The sequence below is a fragment of the Erinaceus europaeus genome, chromosome 3 (genome assembly GCF_950295315.1).
Source record: "Erinaceus europaeus chromosome 3, mEriEur2.1, whole genome shotgun sequence".
In the NCBI taxonomy this organism is placed as follows: Eukaryota; Metazoa; Chordata; class Mammalia; order Eulipotyphla; family Erinaceidae; genus Erinaceus; species Erinaceus europaeus.
In genome coordinates this window covers 22,989,185-23,013,876 of record NC_080164.1, presented here as the reverse complement: position 1 = coordinate 23,013,876, position 24,692 = coordinate 22,989,185, and the positions used below count along the sequence as shown (strand labels likewise).

The 24,692-nt window shown below is 44.2% G+C and overlaps 1 protein-coding gene across 5 annotated transcripts in view; it reads right to left on the bottom strand.

Moving 5' to 3' along the window:
* Positions 1 to 24,692, bottom strand: part of RASGRP3 (RAS guanyl releasing protein 3) — a 127,793-nt gene that overhangs the window by 19,625 nt on the left and 83,476 nt on the right. For all 5 annotated transcript variants that reach the window (XM_060186861.1, XM_016189920.2, XM_016189921.2 and 2 more), the window contains 6 exons: positions 22,728 to 22,901; positions 21,895 to 22,011; positions 18,968 to 19,243; positions 11,228 to 11,305; positions 8,119 to 8,232; positions 127 to 242 (listed from right to left, as the gene is read on the bottom strand). In XM_060186861.1, coding sequence (XP_060042844.1) covers positions 127 to 242; positions 8,119 to 8,232; positions 11,228 to 11,305; positions 18,968 to 19,243; positions 21,895 to 22,011; positions 22,728 to 22,901 — 875 coding nt within the window. The remainder of the gene's footprint in view (positions 1 to 126; positions 243 to 8,118; positions 8,233 to 11,227; positions 11,306 to 18,967; positions 19,244 to 21,894; positions 22,012 to 22,727; positions 22,902 to 24,692) is intronic.

The window sequence follows — 24,692 nt, the reverse complement described above, 5'->3', positions numbered from 1 at the left end:
CTAGACCCATCTCATCCATGCACTAGGACTGAAGCTAGCACAGTGACTTAAAGTTCTCACTAGTCTCCTTGGATAAAGTTCTGCACTTGCACCATTCCCTTCAAAGAGAGCCAAATTCAGACTTACTGATCTTTGTCCAGCACACAGAAGGAATCCAAGAAGGGGAAATTGGCAGCTATGCTTTCAAAGTCCTCTTGAGAGATGTAGCCATCGTGATCGTGGTCGTAGTTTCTAAACACCGACTGCAAAGCAAGGACATACATTCACTGAACGGCTCAGAACTCATCACTGGGGAAGCAGTGACAGCTGTTGAGTAGTTATTGTTGCTGCCTTCTCAGAGAATAGAACCTTGCAGGAGACAATGACATCAGGCATTTTCTTGATGGTCAAAGGAGAAAAATGTAATGCTGAAGAGAAAGACTACTTGTGGAGAGATTTGAAAAGGTTTCCTGGGGAAAATGTGGTATCAGCTGAAACCCCAGAGTTGGACTTGATGCATTTAAAAATGCCATTACCATGGTAATAGAAAATGAAGCCTTAAAATATTGAATTATCTCAAAAGTTAAAATATTCTTTTTAAGATTTTATTTATAAAAAGGAAACACTGACAAAACCATAGGATAAGAGGGGTACAACTGTACACAATTCCCACCACCAGATCTCCGTATCCCATCCCTTTCCCTGATAGCTTCCCTATTCTTTAACCCTCTTGGAGTCTGGACCCAGGGTCATTGTGGGATGCAGAAGGTGGAAGGTCTGGCTTTTGTAATTCCTTCCCTGCTCAACATTGACAGGTTGATCAATACTCCCAACCTGCTTCTCTTTTTCCCAGAACCCCACCCCACTAAAGTATCCTTTTAACGCAGTTCCAGTAAAACCCCCAGTGGAGATTTGCTTTGGATGAACAAATTGATCCTAATGGGAAAGTAGAAGTGAACATGTTGAGAATAGTGAAACATATTTAATATGAGAAGTAATAGGGGGATAATTTCTTCTTCTTCTTCTTCTTCTCCTTCTCCTTCTCCTCCTCCTCCTCCTCCTCCTCCTCCTCCTTCTTTTTTAATTGCCATCAGGGTTATGGCTAGAGTTAGTGCCAACATAATAAATCCATAGTTCCTGGTAACTATTTTTCTTTGACTTTTTTTCTTTAAATATCCTACAAATGGTATTAATTAAAATGATAGTGTCGTTTTCACCGGGTTATGTTGTTTTTGCAGGGCTGGCTTTACGGGCGGGTAACAGACGACCAGGGACTCATGGTTGAGCTGTAGGCAGTATCTCTTTATTCATGCAGGACACAGTGCAATCTATACCAAGCTAAGCTAAACTCTAAACTAACTAAAACGAACAATGTTGTCTTTATATATACTTCCCAAGTAGGGTGTGAACAGGATGTGACGCAGAGAGGGTGGAGAGAAAAGTGACTGGTGAAAATCAGGGTGTGACAAGGAGAGGATCAGGGTGTGACAAGGAGAGGATCAGGGTGTGACAAGGAGAGGGGGTGGAGCAGGTGAGAATTCTACCACTAAACCACCAATGCCCTGGAGGGAAGGTGGTGCTTTATGTAAATGTAAAAGTGATTTATGTAAATAGACAGCAGTGGTTATGTAAATAGAATACAGTGGTTATGTAAATAGAATAGTGTTAAGCAGGGGGGATTTAAACCAAATGAAACAGAAGGGTTTTTTTTTAAAAGCATACCAACACAATAGGAGGGCTGGAGAGACAGCATAATGGTTCTTCAAAAAGACTTTCATGCCTGAGGCCCCCCAGGTCTCAGGTTCAATCCCTAGCACTACCATATACCAAAGCTGAGCAGTGCTTGAGTTCTCTCTCTATTTCCTCCAGGGTTATTGCTGGAGCTCTGTGCTAGCACTACAAATCCACTGCTTCTGGCATTATTTCATTTTAAAAAAAAATTGGATAGGACAGAGAGAAATTGAGAGGGGAAGGAGAGAGACAGTTACCTGCAGACCGCTAGTGAAACGCAGTACTCCTGCAGACCCACCCCTCCCCCGCCCCCCTGCAGGTGGGGAGCTGGTAGCTCAAACCTGGATCCTTGTGCTTGGTACCATGTGCACTTAACCTTGTGTGCCACTGCCTGGTCCCCCCTCTCTCTCTCATTGAAATAAATAAAGTATTTTTTAAATGTGGTATTATAGCTCCTCATACAGAGGAAAATCCAAAACCAAATACATATGTATACAGGAAATTTAGAAGTTTTTTTTTTCAAATTGTATATAATCCAATAATTGCTATTGCATTATAAAATAAATTGCTCCCAAAACTAAAGTCCAGATGCATTGAATATTTCTTTTTTATTTTTATTTTTTGCCTCCAGGGTTATTGCTGGGGTTCAGTGCCTGCACCATGAATCCACTGCTTCTGGAGGCCATTTTTTCCCCCTTTTGTTGCCCTTGTTGCTGTAGCCTTGTTGTGGTTATTATTGTTGTTGTTGATGTCATTCATTGTTGGATAGGACAGAGAGAAATGGAGAGAGGAGGGGAAGACAGAGAGGGGGAGAGAAAGACAGACACCTGCAGACCTCAGGACTGCCTGTGAAGGGACTCCCCTGTAAGTGGGGAGCCGGGGTCTCGAACCAGGATCCTTAGCCGGTCCTTGCGCGTTGCGCCACGTGTGCATAACCTGCTGCACTACTGCCCGACCCCCGCATTAAATATTTCTATATGACATATATAAAACTATAAAAGTAGCAGAGGTATAGATGAAAACATTTGTCATGTGCTATAAATCTTGACTGGGAAAGATCTTACTTAGTATGTTATTCAGGTCAAAAACAACCAACAACATCTTTGTTCCAGAGCATCATTCAGCTCTGGCTTATGGTGGTGCAGGGGATTGAACCTGAGATCTCAGAGCCTCAGGCATGAGAGTCTGTTTGTGTAGCTATTAGGCTATCTCCCTCACCCAACACATATATTTATTATTATAAACTGCAAAATTTCCTAATCATGAAAGTTCAGTTAACAGATCTCATGATAAATGACAATGAGCCAGAGAGATAGCTTGCCAGGTAGACAAGAAAGAGAAAGAAAGAAAGAAAGAAAGAAAGAAAGAAAGAAAGAAAGAAAGAAAGAAAGGAAGGAAAAAAGGAAGGAAGAAAGAGAAACATGGGGGTCCGGTGGGTAGTGCCGCGGGCCAAGCGCACATGGTGCAAAGAGCAAGGATGGGGTTAAGGATCCTGGTTCGAGCCCCGGCTCCCCACCTGCAGGGAAGTGGTTTCACAGGCAGTGAAGCAAGTCTACAGGTGTCTTTCTCTCCCTCTCTCTGTCTTCCTCTCCTCTCTCCATTTCTCTCTGTCCTATCCAACAACGAACAACATCAACAACAATGGCCACAATAAGGCTACAACAACAAGGGCAACAAAAGGTTAAAAAAAAAAAAAGCCTCCAGGACCAGTGGATTCATGGTGCAGGCACTAAGCCCCAGCAATAACCCTGGAGGCAAAAAAAAGAGAGAGAGAGAGAGAGAGAGAGAGAAACATGACAGAGACAATTACTGTAACATACCTGAGTGTAGAAGGACAGAAGGAAAGCAGGCTTGCCAAGTGTGAACACAAATGCTTGACACATTCCTGGAAGGAGGAGGCTCTGCTCTGCTAATAACTACAGTGATGCTTAAGTGACTTTTTAATCTCTCAGATAAAACTCTGCTTAAAATTTTGAAGCCTGGTATTTTACCAAAGTAAAAGACTCTTGGGTGTGTGGGGGGAAGAATACAGGTCCAAGAAGGATGACAGAGGACCTAGTGGGGGTTGTATGGAAAACTGAGAAATGTTATGCATGCACAAACTATTGTATTTACTGTCGAATATAAAAACATTAATTCCCCAATAAAGAAATGAAAAAACTATTTTGGAGCCTGAGAGCTGGGTGGTGGCACATCTGACAGAGTGTACATATTACCATGCTCAAGGACCTGGGTTCTAGCACCTGGGCCCCACCAGTGGGAGAGGGAGGGTGAAACAGTGCTGCAGGTGTCTTGCACAACAGCTCTGTCTGTCTAAGCAGCTCCCCCAGCACTGGGGGTCACTTCCAGCAAACTCTGAAGCAGGCTGTGCACACAGGTGGCCCTGATTTTCCTAAGTGTACATTACGACACCGGCGTGCTTGGCTTTCAGGAAAGGCCTACATTTCAATAACACATTTACGACAAAAGCCAAAAAGCAAAAGCAACGTTTGGTGTCTGTTGGCTTCACAGTCACCTTGACAGAGGCAACCATGCAGTTGCAGCCTGTGGCTCAGAACCCATTTGTTCTTTACAGTGAGTTGCATTGTGAGTATCCCTGCCAGGAGGGCACTTAAACTGGGTTGGTCTCGCCTCTCTCTGAGAGGCTCTGGGGAGGCCAGCAAGCTTGTGACAAGTGGCCTTGGGAGGACACTGCATCCCTCACAAACAGGTGCTTTGAGTCAAGAAGTCTGAGTTTGTAGAAGGTGAGGAAGAAGATGCAAAAGAGTTTTGGACTTCCATGAGCTTGGAACTGGCAGAGGAGGGGCTGGGTCATCGCATAAGGGAAAGGCGGTGCATGAAACCCAGGGCTATGGCCTCCAGCTGAACAAGAAGCACCTGGGGGAGACCATTCTACAGCAGAAAGTGCTCCTGCAATTGCCAAAAAGCCCAATATTAAGTGTCAAAGGGCAGAGATAGCTCACTGGGTAGGTCTCATGCCTTGCCATGCACATGACCCAGGTTCAAGCCCAGGCACCACATGGGAAGTGCTGTGGCAATGAGAGAAGCTCTGGTGCCATGGTGTCTCTCCCTCTCTCTACCTGAATGACACAAGTGACCCAGAGAGGTGAAATTGTGACAGTATGAGGACCTCAAAAGAACACAAGGTCACTAGGCTGTGGTCAGGTTTGCAGAAGGTTTTGAGTGCCTCCAGAAAACTGAATAATAGAAAATGCATGGAGGTGCCCAGGTGGTGGCACACCTGGCTAGATGCACATGTTGCAATGCACAAGGACCTGGGTTCGAGCCCCTGATCCCCACCTGCAGAGGGAAAGTTTTGCAAGTGGTAAAGCAGAGGTGTAGGTATCTCTCTCCTTTCTCTATCACCCCCTTGATTTCTGGTTGTCTCTATCCAATAAATAAATAAAGATAAAAATTCTATTGGAAAGAAAGAAAGAGAAATGAAGAAAGGAAAGAAAATGCATAGAGCCACCTGTCTGATTTTTAAGCCTTCAATATAACCCATTGCAGGAAAGAACCCTAAATTGGGCGTGGAGACGTACAAGGGGGACACTCTGTCAGGGTCTGATGGATTCAGATGGTGTGGTGGTGATAATACAGGAGTCTCTCCCAACCTCTCCTGGACCCCTCTCCTGAACTTGACAGCTCCCTAGCCTCTGAGGACTCAGCCAGACACCCCATCATTGCTGGTGAGTGAAGCGCCACTGTACCTTTCGTATTTCTGCTCTGTATCCACTGTGGGCTGCTCTGCCAGTCTTGCCTTTCCTAGACATCGAGTGTTCATTCAGGCTTAGTGGGTGATTTGATAGGTTATTGTTTGGTTTGATATTTTTCCATATAAATTAATGGCAGTTACTTCTTTGCTTTTATGCTGTTTTCTCTTGGCAAGAATTCCTAAAACATTCTACTTCCAGGGAGTGAGGGAAACCTATATGAATGTGTAGGGGTGTGTGTTAAATTCATACAGGATGATGTACTAATCATCAGTAGTTTTCTTTAAAGAGCAAAATGTCCAAGACCTGGGAGACATACTTGTTATTTTCTTTCTTTCTATTTTTTTTTTAAATATTTTATTTTATTTATTCCCTTTTGTTGCCCTTGTTGTTTTATTGTTGTAGTTATTATTATTGTTGTTGTCGTCGTTGTTGGATAGGACAGAGAGAAATGGAGAGAGGAGGGGAAGACAGAGAGGAGGAGAGAAAGACAGACACCTGCAGACCTGCTTCACCGCCTGTGAAGTGACTCCCCTGCAGGTGGGGAGCCGGGGCTCGAACCGGGATCCTTATGCCAGTCCTTGTGCTTTGCGCCACCTGCGCTTAACCCGCTGCGCTACAGCCCGACTCCCTCTTTCTTTCTATTTTTAATAGTGCCTGAATATTTACAGAGGCTCTGACTTTCTTACAGCAAGATATAAAATATGTTATCCAGGAGTTGGGCTGTAGCACAGCAAGTTAAGCGCAGGTGGCTCAAAGCACAAGGACCGGCATAAGGATCCCGGTTCGAGCCCCGGCTCCCCACCTGCAGGGGAGTTGCTTCACAGGCGGTGAAGCAGGTCTGCAGGTGTCTATCTTTCTCTCCTCCTCTCTGTCTTCCTCTCCTCTCTCCATTTCTCTCTGTCCTATCCAACAATGACAACAACAATAATAACTACAACAATAAAACAACAAGGGCAATAAAGGGAATAAATAAATAAAATAAATATTAAAAAAATAAATAAATAAAATAAAATTTAAAAAAGAAACATTAAAAAAATATGTTATCCATTGCTCTCTTCTAAATTGAGTTCTAAGAAAGGGTTTGAGTTCTCCTAGCAAATATTTCACTTGCAGTGTGGTTCTCATGAGTCTTCTCTCTTTCTCCAGTGGTTTATGCCTATTCAGTTTGATCTCTTGTGGCTGTCATTTGCAAGACGATTCCACAATATTTTGGGAAGCCAGGTACAGATCAGGGCTGGGGAATTCCCCGTGAAATGGGCTGATTTGGCACTGCCAAGGCAACTCAAAATTCAGTAAATCTTGGAGATCTTTTGAACTTTTTTTTTCTTGGAGCTTTTTTATAGCAACACAAGTGCTCATTTTAAGTGATAATTTTTATGGCACCAAATGATGTTATAAATACACAGATGACAGTTGGCAGGGAAAAAAAGTTTCCCCTTCCCTGGCATAAATGAACAAATTATTTCATTATTATAGATGACTGGTTTGTGATCCAGGAAATAGTGCAGTGGATAAAGTGTTGGACTTTCAAACATAAGGTCCTATCACCTGTGCCAGAGTGATGCTCTGCTCTGGTTCTCTCTCCTCTCTTTCATTAATAAATAAATCTTTAAAAATATATATGATTACTTGGCACCCATTTTAAGTTTATTCCAAGATGACTGAATTGTATAAAATCACAAAGTATTACATTTTTGTATGTTCTAATATCTATACTTAGCCATTATAAAAATTGTTTATTTATTTTATTTTAATGAGAGAGAGAGAGGGATATACAGAAAAATAGGAATGCCAGAGTACTGCTCAGCTCTGGCTTAGGGTGTTGCTGGGGATTGAACTTGACACCTTGGAGCCACAGCATGAAAACCTTTTGCATAACTATTATGCTATCTCCCCAGCCCTCACAATTGTTTATAAGTAAAAGGTTTTGGAGTATCTACTGCTTATAGTGTGATGCCCATTTTTATACTGAGAGTGTAAGATTTTTGGTGGAGATTCATAATAAAACCCAGTCTTTGGTTTGATTAGACCAAGGATAGGTCATTTATCCAAACTTTGACCAACTCACAAGACCGTCCCACCTCCCTGGGCTACCAATTAATCAGGCATCTTATTGCAACTCACAAGAGTATCTTTGCTTTGTTTTGTTACTGCTGGAACTTTGTGTCTTTGTAATTCCGCCACTCTTAGCAGACTCCTTGGCAAATTTCAGATCAAGACGGGGCAGAGCCACCACACCATTGCTTCACCATTCATGACACTTCCCCTAGTGTCATGATGATGCTCCCATGTGGTGCCAGCGGCTGTCTCACAGCTCCTTGAGCACAGTAAAGTGTGCATTCTACTGAGTGAGCTATCTCCTGACCTCCCACAGAAGGTATTTAATTAGTAGATGCTAGCCCCCAAACAGCAGCTGTGGTAACAGGGACAGATGCCAAGGAAAAGAATCTTTGAGCTGAATCTTTGAATCAGCTGAGTGAGCATAAACAGCATGTGTAAAAATAGAGGAGCACTTTCTGGAAGATTCCCCCCAGAGGCCAGTGGCAGCTAGAGCTAAATGTCTGCTAATATCCTCCAACCTGCTAAGGAGCTGTTCTCCTGACTCTCTCTGATTCCTAGGCAGCTGCAGAGTATTCTGGAAAGAGATAGGGACTTTCCAGTCCTCACCCATCACTCTCCCTCCATCACTCACCTCAACTAACTTCCGTATGTGCTTGTTGATGAGCGTGGGGTCTGGCTTTGGCATCACGCCGGAGGCCCAGTCCAGGGGCGCCATGGGCTTGGTGGGCGTCGTGGGGGAGGTAGGCTGTGGACAGAACACACAGTTTCCACCTCTGCCTGGGTAAGACATGCATGTCTTGTACATCATTCCTACCCGCAAAAACTTGCATTCTGGCAGCTCTGCAACCAATCCACCACAGGTGTCTTCAGTGGAAATTAACCTGCAACTGATCTTGTCTGTCTCATGGCAGACTCAGGTGTGTTATTTTATATGGAACGAAAAAATATATTGGTCTCCCAGCTCTTTGAATAACCCTACCCAAGATCTGAAAATAAAACAAAAACATTCTTAAACACCTAGAGAACTTTCCAGAGAGATTTTGGTGAAACAGAAAAATGTGTAAAATGTCAGTGATTCAGTTCTTTACGACTTGATAACAGCGATAAATAGTAACAGTGCATGGCATGAGGACATGTGGTGGTACCTCTAGTACAGAGACATGTCACAGTGGGCAAAGACCTGGGTTCAAGCCCACAGTTCCCTCCTGCAGGGGAGAAGCTTCATGAGTGGTGAAGCAGTGCTGCAGGCCTCTCTCTCTCCCTCTCTCTCTCTCTCTCTCTCCCTCCCTCTCTTTCTCTCTTCCTCCACTTCTGTTTCCTACTTCCCTCTCAATTTCTTTCTGTCTCTATCAAATAAATAGATAAACAAATGAAAAATGCCCAGTAAACAGCCCCCCAGTGTAAGATGCTAAGTTGTTCATGTCCCTGTCTGGCCACAGGAATGTCTGATCACACCAGACTGTTTGCAAATCAGCAGACCGTTGCACCCCTCTTTGGTGAATTTGCTTTCTCCAGATTTTCCTATGTTCTTAAACATTTAAAAAACATTTATTGTGGTCCGGGAGGCAGCGCAGTGGATAAAGCATTAGACTCTCAAGCATGAGGTCCTGAGTTCAATCCCCGGCAGCACATGTGCCAGAGTGATGTCTGGCTCTTTTTCCTCCTATCTTTATCATAAATAAATAAATAAGTAAATAAACGGTTTAAAAATAAATAAAATAAAATAAAAACATGTATTATTATGTATTTGATAGTTAGTTGACAGGTCATAGAGACATTGAACAGGAAGGAAAACAAAGAAAGGGAACACTTGTGAAACACTGCTCTACCACTTGGAAAGCTTTCACCCTGCAAGTGGGGACCAGGGACTCGAACCCAAATCAGAAGCATCACTACCAGGCCCCACTGGCAAATTTTAAAAAAATGTTTAATTTAATTTATTTATTTAGGATAGGATCGACAGAAATTGAGAGGGAAGGGGGATATAGAGAGGGAGAGAGAAACAATGACACCTGCAGCACTGCCTCACCACTTGTGAAGCAAGTGGGACCAAGTGCTTGAATTTGGGTCTGCACCCATGTAAACGTGTGCACTCGACCAGGTACACCACCGCCTGGCCCCTTAATTCTTGCACATGTTTACATAATCATGTGGAGATGTGGTGGGTATGGCAACATGCTCACAGGACCCAGAAGGAAACACAATCCCCTAAGGCCCGTGCCAGGACGTGCTGTGCATGCTGTCCTCTGGCCCAAACGCTCAGCTAATGTCAATACTTTGACTCCTGAGCATTCAAGCTTGCACCAGCCAGCAGGGTTTCAGCTGACAGTGAACTGGGATAAATCTCTGCACAGGAAGAACTGAGTCGTAACTGTGGACGTAAGCCCCCATTAGTGCGGGGGTGGTACCCATCTCTCCCTTTGTGCTGTGTCTTTCTCTGCAGCTCTGATCTTTAGTGTCCCCAGGAAATGGTCTTCTGGGGACTGACAGGGAGGTGGCCAGGTTCAGAGAAATGCCACACTCACTATTTTCAGAACAGATGTTACTAGCTTGACTGACATTGCCAAATGCCTGCCCTTCCCCAGGTCCAGAGGACAGTGTTTCCAGTCATTCTGCCTCTTCTGGCCCTTGGCTTCTGATGCACAGATTGGTTTTGACAGATGGGCAGATTTAGGGTTTGGAGTCACAGACTTTGTGCTAGCAAGGTCATCTGGTAAGGAGGGGAGGCAGGAGACCTTTCTGAGAAAACAGATCCCAGCATGAGCACATAATTAGCAAACGGGCATTTTTCCTTCATGCAAATCTCTCCCACATGGAGGAACCAGGCATGGGTACACCAGGTTAAGTGCACACATGACAGTGTGCAAGGATGTAGGTCTGAGCCCCTGGTCCCCACCTGCAGAGGGAAAGCCTTAGGAGTGGTGAAGCAGGGCTACAGGTATCTCTTTCTCCCTATCTCCCCCTCCCTTCTCAATGTCTCTCTGTCTCTATCCAATAATAAATAAATAAATATTTTTTAAAAAGAACAAATATTTCCCATATGGTACATGAAAGTGCTTCACTAGGGCACTTTTTATTTTTATTTTTGGTGCAAAACTCAAACTATAAGAGCAGCATGCATTCAGAAATGTGATTTCCCTCCACATCATTATAGAATGTGACTTTGTTAAGAGTCAAGCATCAGCGGATTAAGCACACATAGCACAAAGTGCAAGGACCAGAAGGTGTAAGGATCTCAGTTTGAGCCCCCAGCACTCCACCTGCAGGGGGGTCGCTTCACAAGCAGTGAAGCTGGTCTGCAGTTGAAAACAAAAATAGTCAAGCATCAGTTGTGTGAGACACTGGCCAAATGATGTTGAAAAATTCTGAGCCGAGTCGAGTCAGTCACTAGTAGAGAAATGGATGGATGATGAACAGTGTATTTAAATGACATGAAACTTAATTTTAAGCTTAACAGAACATTTTTAAAGCCTGGAAAGGTCTAAGTGGTTTTTAACAGTAAGTTTTTTTTCCCTTTCCTTTCCTCATTTTGATACTGTAAATGTTGTTTACTGGCTTTTGATGTGATGAAATGATTTTCAAACTGTCAGGGTTAAGCTTTTCCAGGGATAAGAGGGGAATAATGCAGATATTTAAAAAAAACAAAAACAAACAAACAAAAAAAAACTTTCAATCTATAGATCACTGTGAAGGGCAGAGAACAGGGTTTGGCACTGATATAGGGAGGAGGCAATACTCACTGATTTAGAATTTCTAGGTTCCAGCACCAGTGACAGCTTGTAGATATCATCTTCTGTGTGATAGAGGTCCAGAGACAGCTGTAACAAGTTAGAAAGGCTGAATTAGGGAGCCTGGTGGTAGTGCAGCAGGTTAAGCGCACGCACGCACGTGGCATGAAGCGCAAGGACTGGCGTAAGAATTCTGGCTTGAGCTCCCGCCTCCTCACCTGCGGGGGGGGGGGGTCACTTCACGGGTGGTGAAGCAGGTCTGTAGGGGTCTTTCCCCCTCTCTGTCTTCCCCCCCTCTCCATTTCTCTCTGTCCTATCAAACAACAACAGCAATGGCAACAATAACAATAACAACTAGGGGAACAACAAAGACAGCAAAAGGGGAAAATGGCTTCCAGGAGCAGTGGATTTGTAGTGCAGGCACTGAGCCCCAGTGATAACCCTGGATTCTGGAGGAAAAAGAAAGAAAGAAAGAAAGAAAGAAAGAAAGAAAGAAAGAGAGAAAGAAAGAGAGGCTGAATCATTTTGTGGGAGTATTCTGAGTCACTTACATTGTTGAAATAACTTTCAAACCTTATAAGCTCAATGCTTCATAATGTGAGTGGAGAGTAACAAAAAGAGGGCACTCAGAGAGGGAAAAATGAAATTTAAAAAAGAACATTTAAACCTTGCATGTCTTCTATGTCAACAAGAATGCTTGGCTTGACTCCTCAGTAACATTATTAAGCAGCTATGAGCCAAAAGCACTGAGCTGGAGAAAGGGGACCCTTGACACTTACAGGCTACAACAAGGAGCAGAGACAGGAGTGCATGAAACGAGACATAAAAAACACCATCTTACAGATCTAATTAGAGAACTACAGAACGCAAGACCTCAAGATTCCTATTCTTTTAAGGCATCCTGCTCTCTCTCTCTCTCTCTTTTTCCTTTGGTTCTGGGGGATGAACCTAGAACCTGTGCATGCACAAAACCATTACTGAAAGGCTTCCCTGGGCCAATCTTTCATCATCATCATCATTATTATTACTATTACTATTATTACTATTATTTAGAGAGAGGGAGAAAAGATGAGAGAGGATTTGTCAGGCAGAGAGGAGAGCACCACTCCATCATCCAAGGAGCCTCCCTGGTGCCATCCACAGTACTCCTAAAGGGTGCTGGGGCTCGAACCCAGGACTGCTTGGTTGGTAAGACACATGCTGTACTGCATAAGCCATCTCCAGGTTCCTTCCTAAGTATTTATTTATTTTTTTATTTATTACCACCAACTGCTGGGGCTCAGTGACTGCCTTACAAATCTATCACTCCTGTCAGCCATTTTTTCCATTTTTTTTTTCATTTCTACTTTATTTGATAGGACAGAGAGAAATAGAAGAAGGGGGGAATAGAGAGGGAGAAAGAGAGACACCTGCAGACCTGCTTCACCACTTGTGAATTTGTGAAGCATCCTCCTTGCAGGTGAGAAGTGGAGGCTCGAACCTGAGTCCTTCCCCCTTGCTAAGTCTTAGTGATATAAATGATATAAAGTCACTCCTTCCCTCAAGGTCCTGATGATTTAACTGAAGAAATAGATCCTGGAAAGAAACAGGTGTTCCGATCAGCAGGAGGCACCCCAACTGCATGTCAAGGCAGCCACCCTCTTTCATACTAGAGAGAAGACTCAGGGAGGCAGGTGTAGAGAATGAGGTGAGGGCCAGGGACAGGGTGGGGGGGGTGCTGAATTCAGATTCCCTGCCCATCACTGGTTAGCTCTGAGACCCTAAGTCTATATTTTCCTCCCAGACACTCAGTTTCCAGCCCTGTAATATGGGTGTGATCATGACAGTCCCAGCTGAGCCTGAGTTTGATCAGAATCCAGTGTCCACTTCAAAGGCCTCACACAAGACCCGAAGCATAGTCAGCTCTCAAGGAGTGTGAGCTGGGCTGCTCATGTTGGTCTTATCATTATGACTATTTCTGCTACTGTTATTACAGGCAGGGCATCTGCAGATGCATGATCAGGGTGGATTCACAGAAGAAAGACCTGCCTACTCGTTCTCCTCTGGGCTGTGGACCCTCTGTGGTGATCTCTTCTTCCACCCACATTATGTTCCTTAGCAAAGTAGAGGCCACTGGTTAGTGGAACTGCAAGAATGGTATGCTGTGTCTCAAGTAGCTGCGGTTTGGTTTGGTTTGGTTTGGTTTGGTTGCGGCTGGGAAAGGCGCGGAGTCACTGGGGTGGGTGCACTCACCCCAGCTCCTGTGGGCAGGGGTGGGCAGAGAGAGTCCTGACTCTGGTCTGCCCACAAGTCAGGACCTGCACAGCCTTACAGCCTTGTCTGCAGAACTGTCAAAATAGATACACGTGGCCACCCAGCAATTTCCAGCCACTTTTTTTTTTTTTGCTATTCTTTTTTATTTTTTACGAGACTGTGCAAACACAGGGGCTTTCCAGTCATTTGCATCAACTCAGAATGGCCAGAGTAACTGCTAGAGCTAAAAATACTCAGAAAAGAACCAGACAAGGTCTTTGAGCATGAAAAAGAAACACCGGCTTTGAGAGCCCCTGCTGACAGGAGTCCTCCGGATGGCAATGGAGCATGTCTTCTCAGAACCTTCCCTAAAGGGGGGGGGTTAGGGCAGCCCTCGGTCCCAACAGGCTAGCTGGCAGGGTGCTCTTCCCTTCTTTCTGCACCCAGTGTTATCCCAAGGGCTCAGGTGACAGTGACAAAAGTGGCTTTTATAGTCCCTGCCCTGCCCAGGCTGATCACAGAGTTCAGCGAGGTCCCACAGAGCCTGGAGCACAGAGCCCGGGTCTGTGCCATCAGTGGCCCTGCAAATGCCAGACACTGCCTTGCAGCCCAGGGCTTGCTGTGGGCACTCTGAGAACACTGTTCTACTCCAGAGTCCTCGTCATCCGCGCCCCCACCCCGGAACATTAAAAAGCAGGCCATTGCTACGAGCAGAAACTTGACATTGAGTCCTAGGGTAAAATGGGTCAGCCCTTCAGAGGCTGTTTAAGTGCATTTGGGCAGCTGTGGTCAGTCCTGTGGTTCTAATCCCAGCACATGTGTGCTTTATGCAGTACCCACTGGTTCTAGTAAATTCTGAAGTGTCTCCTGCATCCTCATGCTAAGGTGACCCACTAGTGGTCAGGAAGGATGAATGGGTAGCCCTACCCCTGAGCTTTCTCTGTAGCTGTGTGGAGAGTGGAAGGACAGGGGCTTTGTTTTCTTTATTTATTTCCTTTGAGCAGAGCACCACACTGTTCTGGCTATTGGTGGTACTAGGGTTCAGATCTGGGAGTTCACCCAAATCCTCTGCACTACTACTGTGCCACCTCCTTAGCCCTGGACATGGACTTTAAATCGAAATGGGAATGGAGCCAAGAGGTGGCTTACCTGGGATAACACATGCCCTTGCAAAGCATCAGGTCCTGGGTTTGAGCCCAGGCCTCACATAGGAACACCAAGAACAGCACCAGAGGAGGTCCATGGGTAGTGGAGCAAAGATGCAGCGTCTTGCTCCTCTCTCTGTCTCCCCTATTCTTCTCTGTCTTTCTCCCTCTTTCTAAAAGAAAAAAATAAACAAAATCCACTGAGGGAGACTTCTCAGCAGAGCTATTATATCTGCAAGAGGCCCTGATTTCAGCTTCCAGTAAAATGAAACTGGCTTTATGGTCAACGACTTCTCTATGATACAGTGCCCCCACCCCGATCTGCTAGGCTGGAGTGACAGAGTCAAGTTCCTTATTCTCTAGGCTGCTCTGTTGCTTACACGGGAAGCATAGAGTTCAGTGCTACTGGAAATGGCCTTGCAGATAAGTATAAATACAGCTATACTGTGGACCACCACTGACAGACTTCTAGGTTTCCTTCAACAGGCAGGAGGAGGACTGAACTAGTGGTCTGTTTCTGTTTTTCCTTCCTTCCCTCATAACAAACAGGATGTGTCCTTTTACACCCTCTTCTCCCAATTTCTTGCAAAACCCTCCCAACTCTCTTTAAGTATCCTGGTGATGTTGCCTTCTGCTTCTGCTTCTACAGTTCAGAAGGAATGTCCCTCCCCCACATTCTCTCTAGTCTGGAAGAGAAAGTGTTGCACATGCACCCCTGCTCTATGAAGCTATCCCTCCCCTCCTGAAGAGGCCTGGAACAGACTGGAGGGAGTGAGAGTAGGGAGGGGTGTGGGTGGATGTGGGCGTGGGGGGTGGGCCCCTGCCACCAAAACTGGCGGCAGACATCACCTGTGCCTGTGGGTTTGCAGTCTCACAGGGGAGGCACTCTGGCCGCTTATTTGTGGAAGCAGATTTACATGCCAAGTGGTTAATACATGCAGGTGTCTGATTATTGTGACCCCCCCTTGCCCCCGAGGATGTCTTGGTGTTTACTATTTGTCACATAAACCTGACCCCCATAGATTCATGTTTCTGTGTGGCAGCCACTTCTGCTTTATGCTACGGCACAGCTGGTGTGACTGCAGGCATTAGGGACAGGGTGTGTGTGTGTGGGGGGGAGGGTTCTTAGGTAAACATATACACATTCTAGGAACAGCTGCAGAGAAGGCCTAGGAACCACCTTTTGGCACCAGGGCAGTAGTGCCTGGGGCTGTGGGCCAGAGGGTCATCATTAGAAGAGGACAGTCAGCTCATCATGGGCACGGGGCTACAGGTCCTGTGGTGCTCCACCACCTGCACAAGCAAAAGGTAGACACCGAGGGTGGGAGTTCCCCCTCTCCCCAGAAAGCCATGGCCAGTGGGAAAGGTTCTTTCACATACCTGGCAGCTGGAGACCAGGCACAAGGTGTGTGCCCAAACATGGCGAGTGACTTTCCTGTGTCACCCTCTCATCTCACCTAATGGGCAGCCATGAGGTCATCTGTTAAAGGTGGCTGCTAGGCACAAAGAACATGCCATCTCTTCTTAGCTCTCCCTTTTAAAATCTTTTTATTTATTTATTATTGAATGGCAACAGAGAGAAATTGAAAGAGGAGGAGAGATAAAGAGGGAAAGAGACAGAGACTCCTGCAACTCTGTGTCACCACTCTTGAAGCTTTTCCCCTGCAGGTGGGGACCTGCAGGGGAAAAGCTTGACCTCAGGTCCTTGTACACTGTAAATGTGTGTCCTTAACCAGGTGCTCTACTGCCTGAATATACCATCCTTTCTATGACCAGGGGCATGCATATTGATGTCACCATGAGATCTGGCCTCACATCTAAGAGAGAAAAAGGCTATTCTCCTAGAGACAAGAAACCTTTGTTGGTGAGGACCTGGAGAGAAGGGAACCCTCGAGCACTCCTGGAGGGAGTGTGGACTGGTGCAGCCATTATGGCAGGCCGTATGGAGATGTCTTAAAAACTCTTTTTAAAAAATAGGGCCAGCAAGTGGATCAAGGACTTGGATGTTAGACCAGAAACTATCAGCTACTTAGAGGAAAATATTGGCAGAACTCTTTTTCTGCATGAATTTTAAATACATCTTCAATGAAACGAATCCAATTACAAAGAAGATTAAGGCAAGCATAAACCTATGGGACTACATCAAATTAAAAAGCTTCTGCACAGCAAATGAAACCACTACCCAAACCAAGATACCCCTCACAGAATGGGAGAAGATCTTTACATGCCATATATCAGACAAGAGGCTAATAACCAGAATAAATAAAGAGCTTGCCAAACTCAACAACAAGAAAACAAATAACCCCATCCAAAAATGAGGGGAGGTGGGGGGAGGACATGGACAGAATATTCACCACAGAAGAGATCCAAAAGGCTGAGAAACACATGAAAAAATGTTCGAAGTCTTTGATTGTCAGAGAAATGCAAATAAAGACAACAATGAATGTCATACATCAGAAAAGGTAGCAGCAGCAAATGCTGGAGAGGGTGTGGGGTCAAAGGAACCCTCCTGCACTGCTGGTGGGAATGTCAATTGGTCCAACCTCTGTGGAGAACAGTCTGAAGAACTCTCAGAAAGCTAGAAATGAACCTACCCTATGTCCCTACAATTCCTCTCCTGGGGATATATCCTAAGGAACCCAACACACCCATCCCAAAAGATCTGTGTACACACATGTTCTTAGCAGCTATTACAATTTGTAATAGCCAAAATCTGGAAGCAACCCAGGTGTCCAAGAACAGATGAGTAGCTGAGCAAGTTGTGGTATATATACACAATGGAATATTTCTCAGCTATAAAAAATGGTGACTTCACCATTTTCATCCCATCTTGGATGGACCTTGAAAAATTCATGTTAAGTGAAATAAGTCAGAAACAGAAGGATGAATATGGGATGATCTTACTCTCAGGCAGAAGTTGAAAAAGAAGATCAGAAGAGAAAACACAAGTAGAACCTGATCTGGAATTTGTGTATTGTACCAAAGTAAAAGACTCTGGGGTGGGGGTGGATGGGTGGGGAGAATACAGGTCCAAAAAGGATGACAGAGGACCTAGTGGAGGTTGTATTGTTATATGGAAAACTGGGGAAATGTTATGCATGTATAAACTATTGTATTTACTGTCGAATGTAAAACATTAATTCCCCAATAAAGAAATAATAAAAAATAGGGCCAGCAAAATTGCTCACTGAGATAGAGTTCTGCTGGGCCACATGCATCACCTAAGTTTGAGCCCAGTCCCCACTGCATTGGGGGAAGCTTTGGTGCCATGCCGCCCTCTCCCTCTGGAAAAAAGTTATTCTAGAGTGGCCAGGTTCAGTTTTGAGAAAAGAAATTAAAAACAGGAATTCCATCTGCTCCAGTTATCTCACTCTGGGTCTCTGGGTCTTATCCTCCTAAACACAAAACAAACAAACAAGCAAAAAAAAAAAAAAAAAAAAAACCACTGATTTGAAGGGATCTATATACTCCATCTTTACTTTGCATTATCTGCAATGACACAACTATCCATCAGCTGATGACTGAATAATGCAGAGGTGGTCTTTACACCAGTGGAGACCAGCTCAACTTTAAAGACAGGTGGAATCCTGCCATTTGTAACAGCACCTGTAAACTCAGAAGGCACTGTCCTTAGGAAAGCAAGCCAGATAAAGACAAACAGCATCGGAATCTGCTCACATATGTTACAGCGAGAACATAAACAGCTAAATTAAATTAAATGCATGAATTTTAGGACTGTAGGACCAATGAGTGGTCACCAGAAGGGAAGGGAGCAAGTCAGAACAATAAGACAACAGCTATCTGGGGAAGGACTAACTTGGGCTTACAATGGAGAACTTGGTTGGCTCTAGGCCCATACTGTTTTTCAGTGATGCACACCTGAAACTTGTATAATGTCATAGTGCCATGTTACTTCAATAGAAAAAAGGCAATGAGAAACTTTATTTTTAAAAGAGCAGTGCCAAGGAATGAACTGAGGACCTCATGCATTCCCAAGTGGCCTCCCCATCCAATTTGGTAATTTTATATCCTTAGGGAGAGAAAGAGGAGGAGGGCAGGAAAGAAAAGAGTGAGAAATAGAGAAGAGGGAGGGAGAGACACTCAACACAACTACACACCTATGGAGTCCTCCAGTGCTGTCCAAGGAATCAAACCCACTACGGCAGGCTGGGAAGGTGTATGCTTTACCCACTGAACCACCTTCCAGCCCTAAGCCCTGAGATTATAGTCTCAGGTCATGCTGGCTATGAGTGTGGGGTTCCCCTGTCCTCATTTCATTCCCTGACCCTGAAAGCCCACAACACTGGTGAATTCCCTGCCTCCCTCCAAAAGTGGAGGTGGGACAGAACCAAAAGCAGCCCCCGTCCTGACTCACGGTGAGCAGGTTGATCAAGTCCATGTTGGGCTCCAGGTGGTGAGCGGCACTCTGCAGAGCCACCAGCTCGCTGAGCGTGACAGAGAGTTGATGCATCTTCACGATGTTCACCTTGTTCTCTTCCGTCCAGTCTGGGAAGATGACATGGACAGCGATCAAGTCTTTCAAGTGGACGCCCAGGATGGGGATCTTGAAGCCATCACAGTCGGCGAAGGCCTTGCGGTAATTGCAGTAATTGCCATTGGAGGACACCAGTTCTGTCATTTCATTCCAGTTCTGGGAACAGAGGACAAATGGGAACTTTTCAAACCACCTCCCCTTACGCCCATCCCATGCCCTGTGGTGTATATGCTGGACAACTCCTCAGCCACAGAGAGGAGAAGCCATTGCACTACTGTAGTCCATTCAGGGGAATCTTTTTCTTTCTTTTTAGCCAGAGCACCATTCAGCTCTGAGTACTGGTGGTGCCGGGAACCAGTTCTCGGGCCATTCACATGCAAGTCCTTTGCTCTATTGCTGTAATACTTCCCCATTGGGGGAATTTTAATCAGGAAAAAAATTAAGAGAAAGGGAGAGAAGAGGAGAAAATAGAGGAGAGGAGAGGAGAGAAGAGAGGAGAGGAGAGGAGAGGAGAGGAGAGGAGAGGAAGGGAGGGGAGGAAAGAGGAGAGGAGGGAAGAGGAGGGGAAGAGTAGAGTAGAGTAGAGTAGAATAGAGTAGAGAAGAGAAGAGAAGAGAAAATTTGACTGTGAGTTCAACAGACTTTTCCATTCTATAAAACAGAAAATGACCACACCTCTAACTTCCATCAGGGGTGCTGGGCTGTTATATGTCATTGTTTTGTGGTTCATGAAAAACACCCCACAAATGCAAGCATATATTATACTATATTAAATATGTAGTATAAGCTATTGTTAGTCACTTCAAGGAGGTTACACTGAAGACATTACTTGCAGATGAAGTCACACACTGAGCTATAGCATGGCTATTGGTTTGGACACTGCTATTGACTAGAAAGGGGGACCTTTAACAAGTTATTTCATTTTGGGGGAGCCTCAGTGTCCTTTCCTGTAAGACAGAAAAGCTCACATAAATAATTTCAGAAGACACACTGGTAGTGTCAGGTCTCTATGAGCCTTTGATTAATTTCATGAAATTTACAGTGATATAAATTTATTATGATGTAAATTTATTATATTGTTTTTTATATACATTTAAAAAATTTCCCCTTTTGTTGCCCTTTTTGTTTATTGTTGTTGTTATTGCTGTCATTGTTGTTGGATAGGACAGAGAGAAATGGAGAGGGGAGGGGAAGACAGAGAGGGGGAGAGAAAGATAGACACCTGCAGACCTGCTTCACTGCTTGTGAAGTGATCCCCCCTCCCCCCGCTGCAGGTGGGGAGCCGGGGGCTCAAACCAGGATTCTTATTCTGGTTCTTGTGCTTTGTGGCATGTGTGCACTTAACCCGCTGTGCTACCACCCAACCCCCAGTGCTGAAACTATCTTTAACTGATACAGAAAAGTATGCTTTTGCAAGGAAGTCATCATCATCATTGTCATCATCATCATCATTGTCGTCGTCGTCGTCATCATCATCATCGTCATCATCATCATCGTCATCATCATCATCATTGTCATCATCATCATCATTGTCGTCGTCGTCATCATCATCGTCATCGTCGTCGTCGTCGTCATCATCATCGTCATCATCATCATCGTCATCATCATCATCGTCATCATCATCATCATCATCATCATTATTTTATTGCCACAGGGTAGGGTTATCTCTGGGTCTTGGTGCCTGCATGGTGAACCCACTACTCCCAGCAATCATTCTCTCTCTCTCTCTCTCTCTTTCTCTCTCTCTCTCTTCTTTTCTTTTGACTTTTGATAGGACAAAGAGAAATTGAGAGAGGAGGGGGGAGACAGAAAGGAAAAAAGAAAGACACCTGCACACCTGCTTCACCATTCATGAAGCATCCCCCCTGTAGGTGGAGTCAGGGCTCGAATCCCAGTTCTTGCTCATAGTAATGTGTATGTATTCAACCTGGTGCCCCAATGCCCAGCTCCTACAAGGAAATCTTTTAAGGAGAGGCAATGTTCTTTTTGCTCAGTAAGGAAAAAAAATATTGGCATCAGAAAGTAAATAGAACAAAACAGTTCATTTTCAGAAGAGGCATTTTTTTAAAGAAAATATATTTCTGATTCTGACTACTCATCTGTAAATCACAAGGATTTCTCTACCAGGACACTGTCACCACCTTCCTTTGTATTTGATGCCTCATTAAGCATAGTGTTTTGGAGAAAGGTAGTTTCCAAAGCTTCATTTACGAAGGAGAGGAACTGGAATCATTGTGTCTTATTCACTTCATACAAGTCTCTGTATTATATTGTCTATCACCAAATGCATTTGTTGTTATTTATCTGTATATGTTGAGTATTTATTTTTTAATATTTATTTATTCCCTTTTTTGCCCTTGTTGTAGTTATTATTGTTGTTTTTAATGATGTCATCATTGTTGGATAGGACAGAGAGAAATGGAGAGTGGAGGGGAAGACAGAGTGGGGAGAGAATGATAGACACCTGCAGACCTGCTTCACTGTTTGTGAAGTAACTCCCCTGCAGGTGGGGAGCCAAGGGCTTGAAACAGGATCCTTACGCCGGTGTTGAGTATTTCAAGCCACAATCTGTTCATAATATGTCATGACACTCTTACTGGGACACATTCCATGACTTCCAACTTGTTTTTTCCTGGATGGATTCAGCTGGTGTGTCTATTTCTTCTGTATAACCTGCCATGTTTAACCTTCCCTTGGTTAAAATGGAAAAATTTCTTGCTCTGAATGACACTTGTTAACTAGATCCTAACCATAAAAAAATTACAGGTGATTTTTTTCACTTGGGATTGGAATGCAATCTATTGTACCTTGGTCACTTCTGAGGAAAGATGAGAATGGGTCTCTTTGAGGCGGGAAATGGAGCTGTGACTCAGGCCTCCTACCACTGCCATCAGGGTGTTGAAATTTTTTAGCTGCAGGAGTTTCTGTGAAGAGAAACATAATGCTAAAATCAATACTTTGGAATGGTTTGTGACTTGTCTTGAACTTTCTGGAGTCCAGATCAAGTAGGTGCCCAATTTTAAGGACAAAAATCTGGGATATTTTTATAACAGGGATCCAGGAAGAAGTATTATTATCGAAAAATGAAATCCATTAAATGATATCAGCTATATCACAGAAAAAAGCTACATGAAATGCTTCTCAGTATTGCTATTTCATAGTAATCTTATTGCATGAGAAAAGTATGGTTTGTTTAGAAATGTCTATGAGCACACTGTCAGGCTGGAGTAGTGGCTGTGCCTGTGGACTCTGAGAGAGACAGACTTTTCAGGTTCAAAACCTGTCCTTCCCAGAACCTGGTGATTCACTGGGGGAAAAAAAAAAAAAGCCTCTTTGGGAGTTGGGCGGTAGCACAGCGGGTTAAGCACACATGGTGCAAAATGCAAGGACCAGCGTAAGGATCCCGGTTCGAGCCCCCAGCTCCCCACCTGCAGGTAAGTCACTTCACAGGCAGTGAAGCAGGTCTACAGGTGTCTTTCTCTCCCTCTCTCCATTTCTCTCTGTTCTAACAATGACGACAACAACAATAAAAAAAAATGTCTATGAGTAGCTTAATTTCTTGATGCCTCCAATGACTTCTCTCAGTAGAGTGAATGAACATCCAGAAACCTTTAAGAACCAAGCCCATTATGAGACATACCTTGGCCACATTGATAAACTTTGTGATGACTTCTGCTCTTTGCTGGGGGGTTGGTTTGCTAAGAACCATCAACTGGACCCACTTAGAGATTCCATTAAATAAAGCAATAGACCTTTCCAAGGTGGGATTATTGTCCAGACATCCATGGATGACATAGCTCTGGTAATCAGTGAACTAGTGAAAAGAAAAGTCACTCTGAATTATTAATTTGTCTTATGAAAAATCAGAAATTAGAATGTTGTGTGGGAAAGGAGAGCATATTTCACAGCAACTTAACAGACTATTTCACTTCACATTACTAATGGCACCTTGCAAGGTTCACAATATTTTATTTTAATTTATTTATTATTGAATAGATAAAATGAGAGGGAAGAGAAAGAGAGACAGAAACGTAAGTCTTCACAGATTGTGAAGTGTCCCTCTTGCAGGTGGGAACTGGGGGCTTAAACCTAGGTCCTTGCTCATAGTAACATGTTACTCGCTCAATCAGGTGCATCACTGCCCAGCCCCCATATATATTTTTCACATGTTATTTTGTTGTATTTCAGTCCCAAACACACACGTATACACATACCACACATCATAGCACTGGTAAAGAGAGGAAGAGACAAGACTAGTCTCAAATTGTCTGGATCGTAAGCTCTATCTGGGGCATTTTGCTAAAACATTGGTTCTTGGGAAGGCCCCAGACCTATAAAAAAAAATTAGTATCTAGAAAGGAAACAACAGACTCTCCATTTTAGCCCATTACCAGTAATTCTAAAGGTCAAGCAAGTTTGAGATACAATGCCATCCATTAGAGATAAGGAGATGAATATATGTGTGTGTGATGATTTTGAGTCAGAGTCATTTTGTAAAGGTATTTTTCCTCCCAAGAAATAAAAGAGTCAAAGAAATTGCCATTGAGCCAAGGCAGCTGTTTAGCAAAAACAGTTATATTTTTAGGTAATCTGCATGACTTCCAACAAATATACAAGGCTGCTATCATGTAAATAGTGCAGGGAGTCATGGAGCTCATCTTGATGTAGGATTATTTAGTTAAAAGAAAAATGTGGTAATGAGGAATGAACCCAAGACCTTATGCATTGGACAACTTCCCCAGTGCAATTGTCTAGTCTCTGTTTATATTTTTATTTTTAAGTGTATTTTCTTTCTATTATATTTATTTACTGGGTAGAGACAGCCAGAAATTGAGAGAAAAAAGGGTGATGGGGAGAGAGAGGGACAGAGAGACACCTGTAATATTGCTTTACCACTTTCAAAGCTTTCCCCCTGCAGGTGGGCACGAACCCCAGTCCTTGTGCATTGTAACGTGTGCTCAACCAGGTGTGCCACCACCCTGGCCCCATCTGCATTTTTTTTTGGATGAGGGAAGGAGGGAGAGAGAAAGAGAGAGAGAGAGAGATCTGGAGAAGAGAAACACCTCAGCACCACTCCACCATCCGTGCTGCTCCCATGTGGTGCTGGGACTTGAACTCAGGGTGTCACACATGGCTATGTGTGTGCCCTACCAGGGAACTGACTTTCTGGCACCTTGAAAAGGAAGGAGAAGGAGTGACTATCCCCCAGTTTGGTGAGATAAAGACAAAAGACTAGGTGGAGTGAAAGAGTCCACAGCCAAAAGTAAGAGGAGGAATGACAAGAAGGAGTGCTCTCCAGAGGAACAGGAAAGAAACATTTAATTCAGGCTCTCTGTCCCTGGGAAAGAAACAGCCCAATGTTAGGATTCTTCTTGGTAGTATACAATTCCTTTTCTCCAACTCAAACCCACAACTGGGCATTTATACAAATCCCAACCTAAATAAATAGTTTTCATGAAAGACCTAGCAAAAACACTTGGAAAAAGCCAGCGGAGTTAAAAAGACCTTTAGTGCCCCAATCTCCACTGGATCTGGAGAAAATCCAGCTGTAATTCTATGAAAGGGGATGTTGAGCATAGCAACAGAAAAGTAGCTCCGTGGCCAT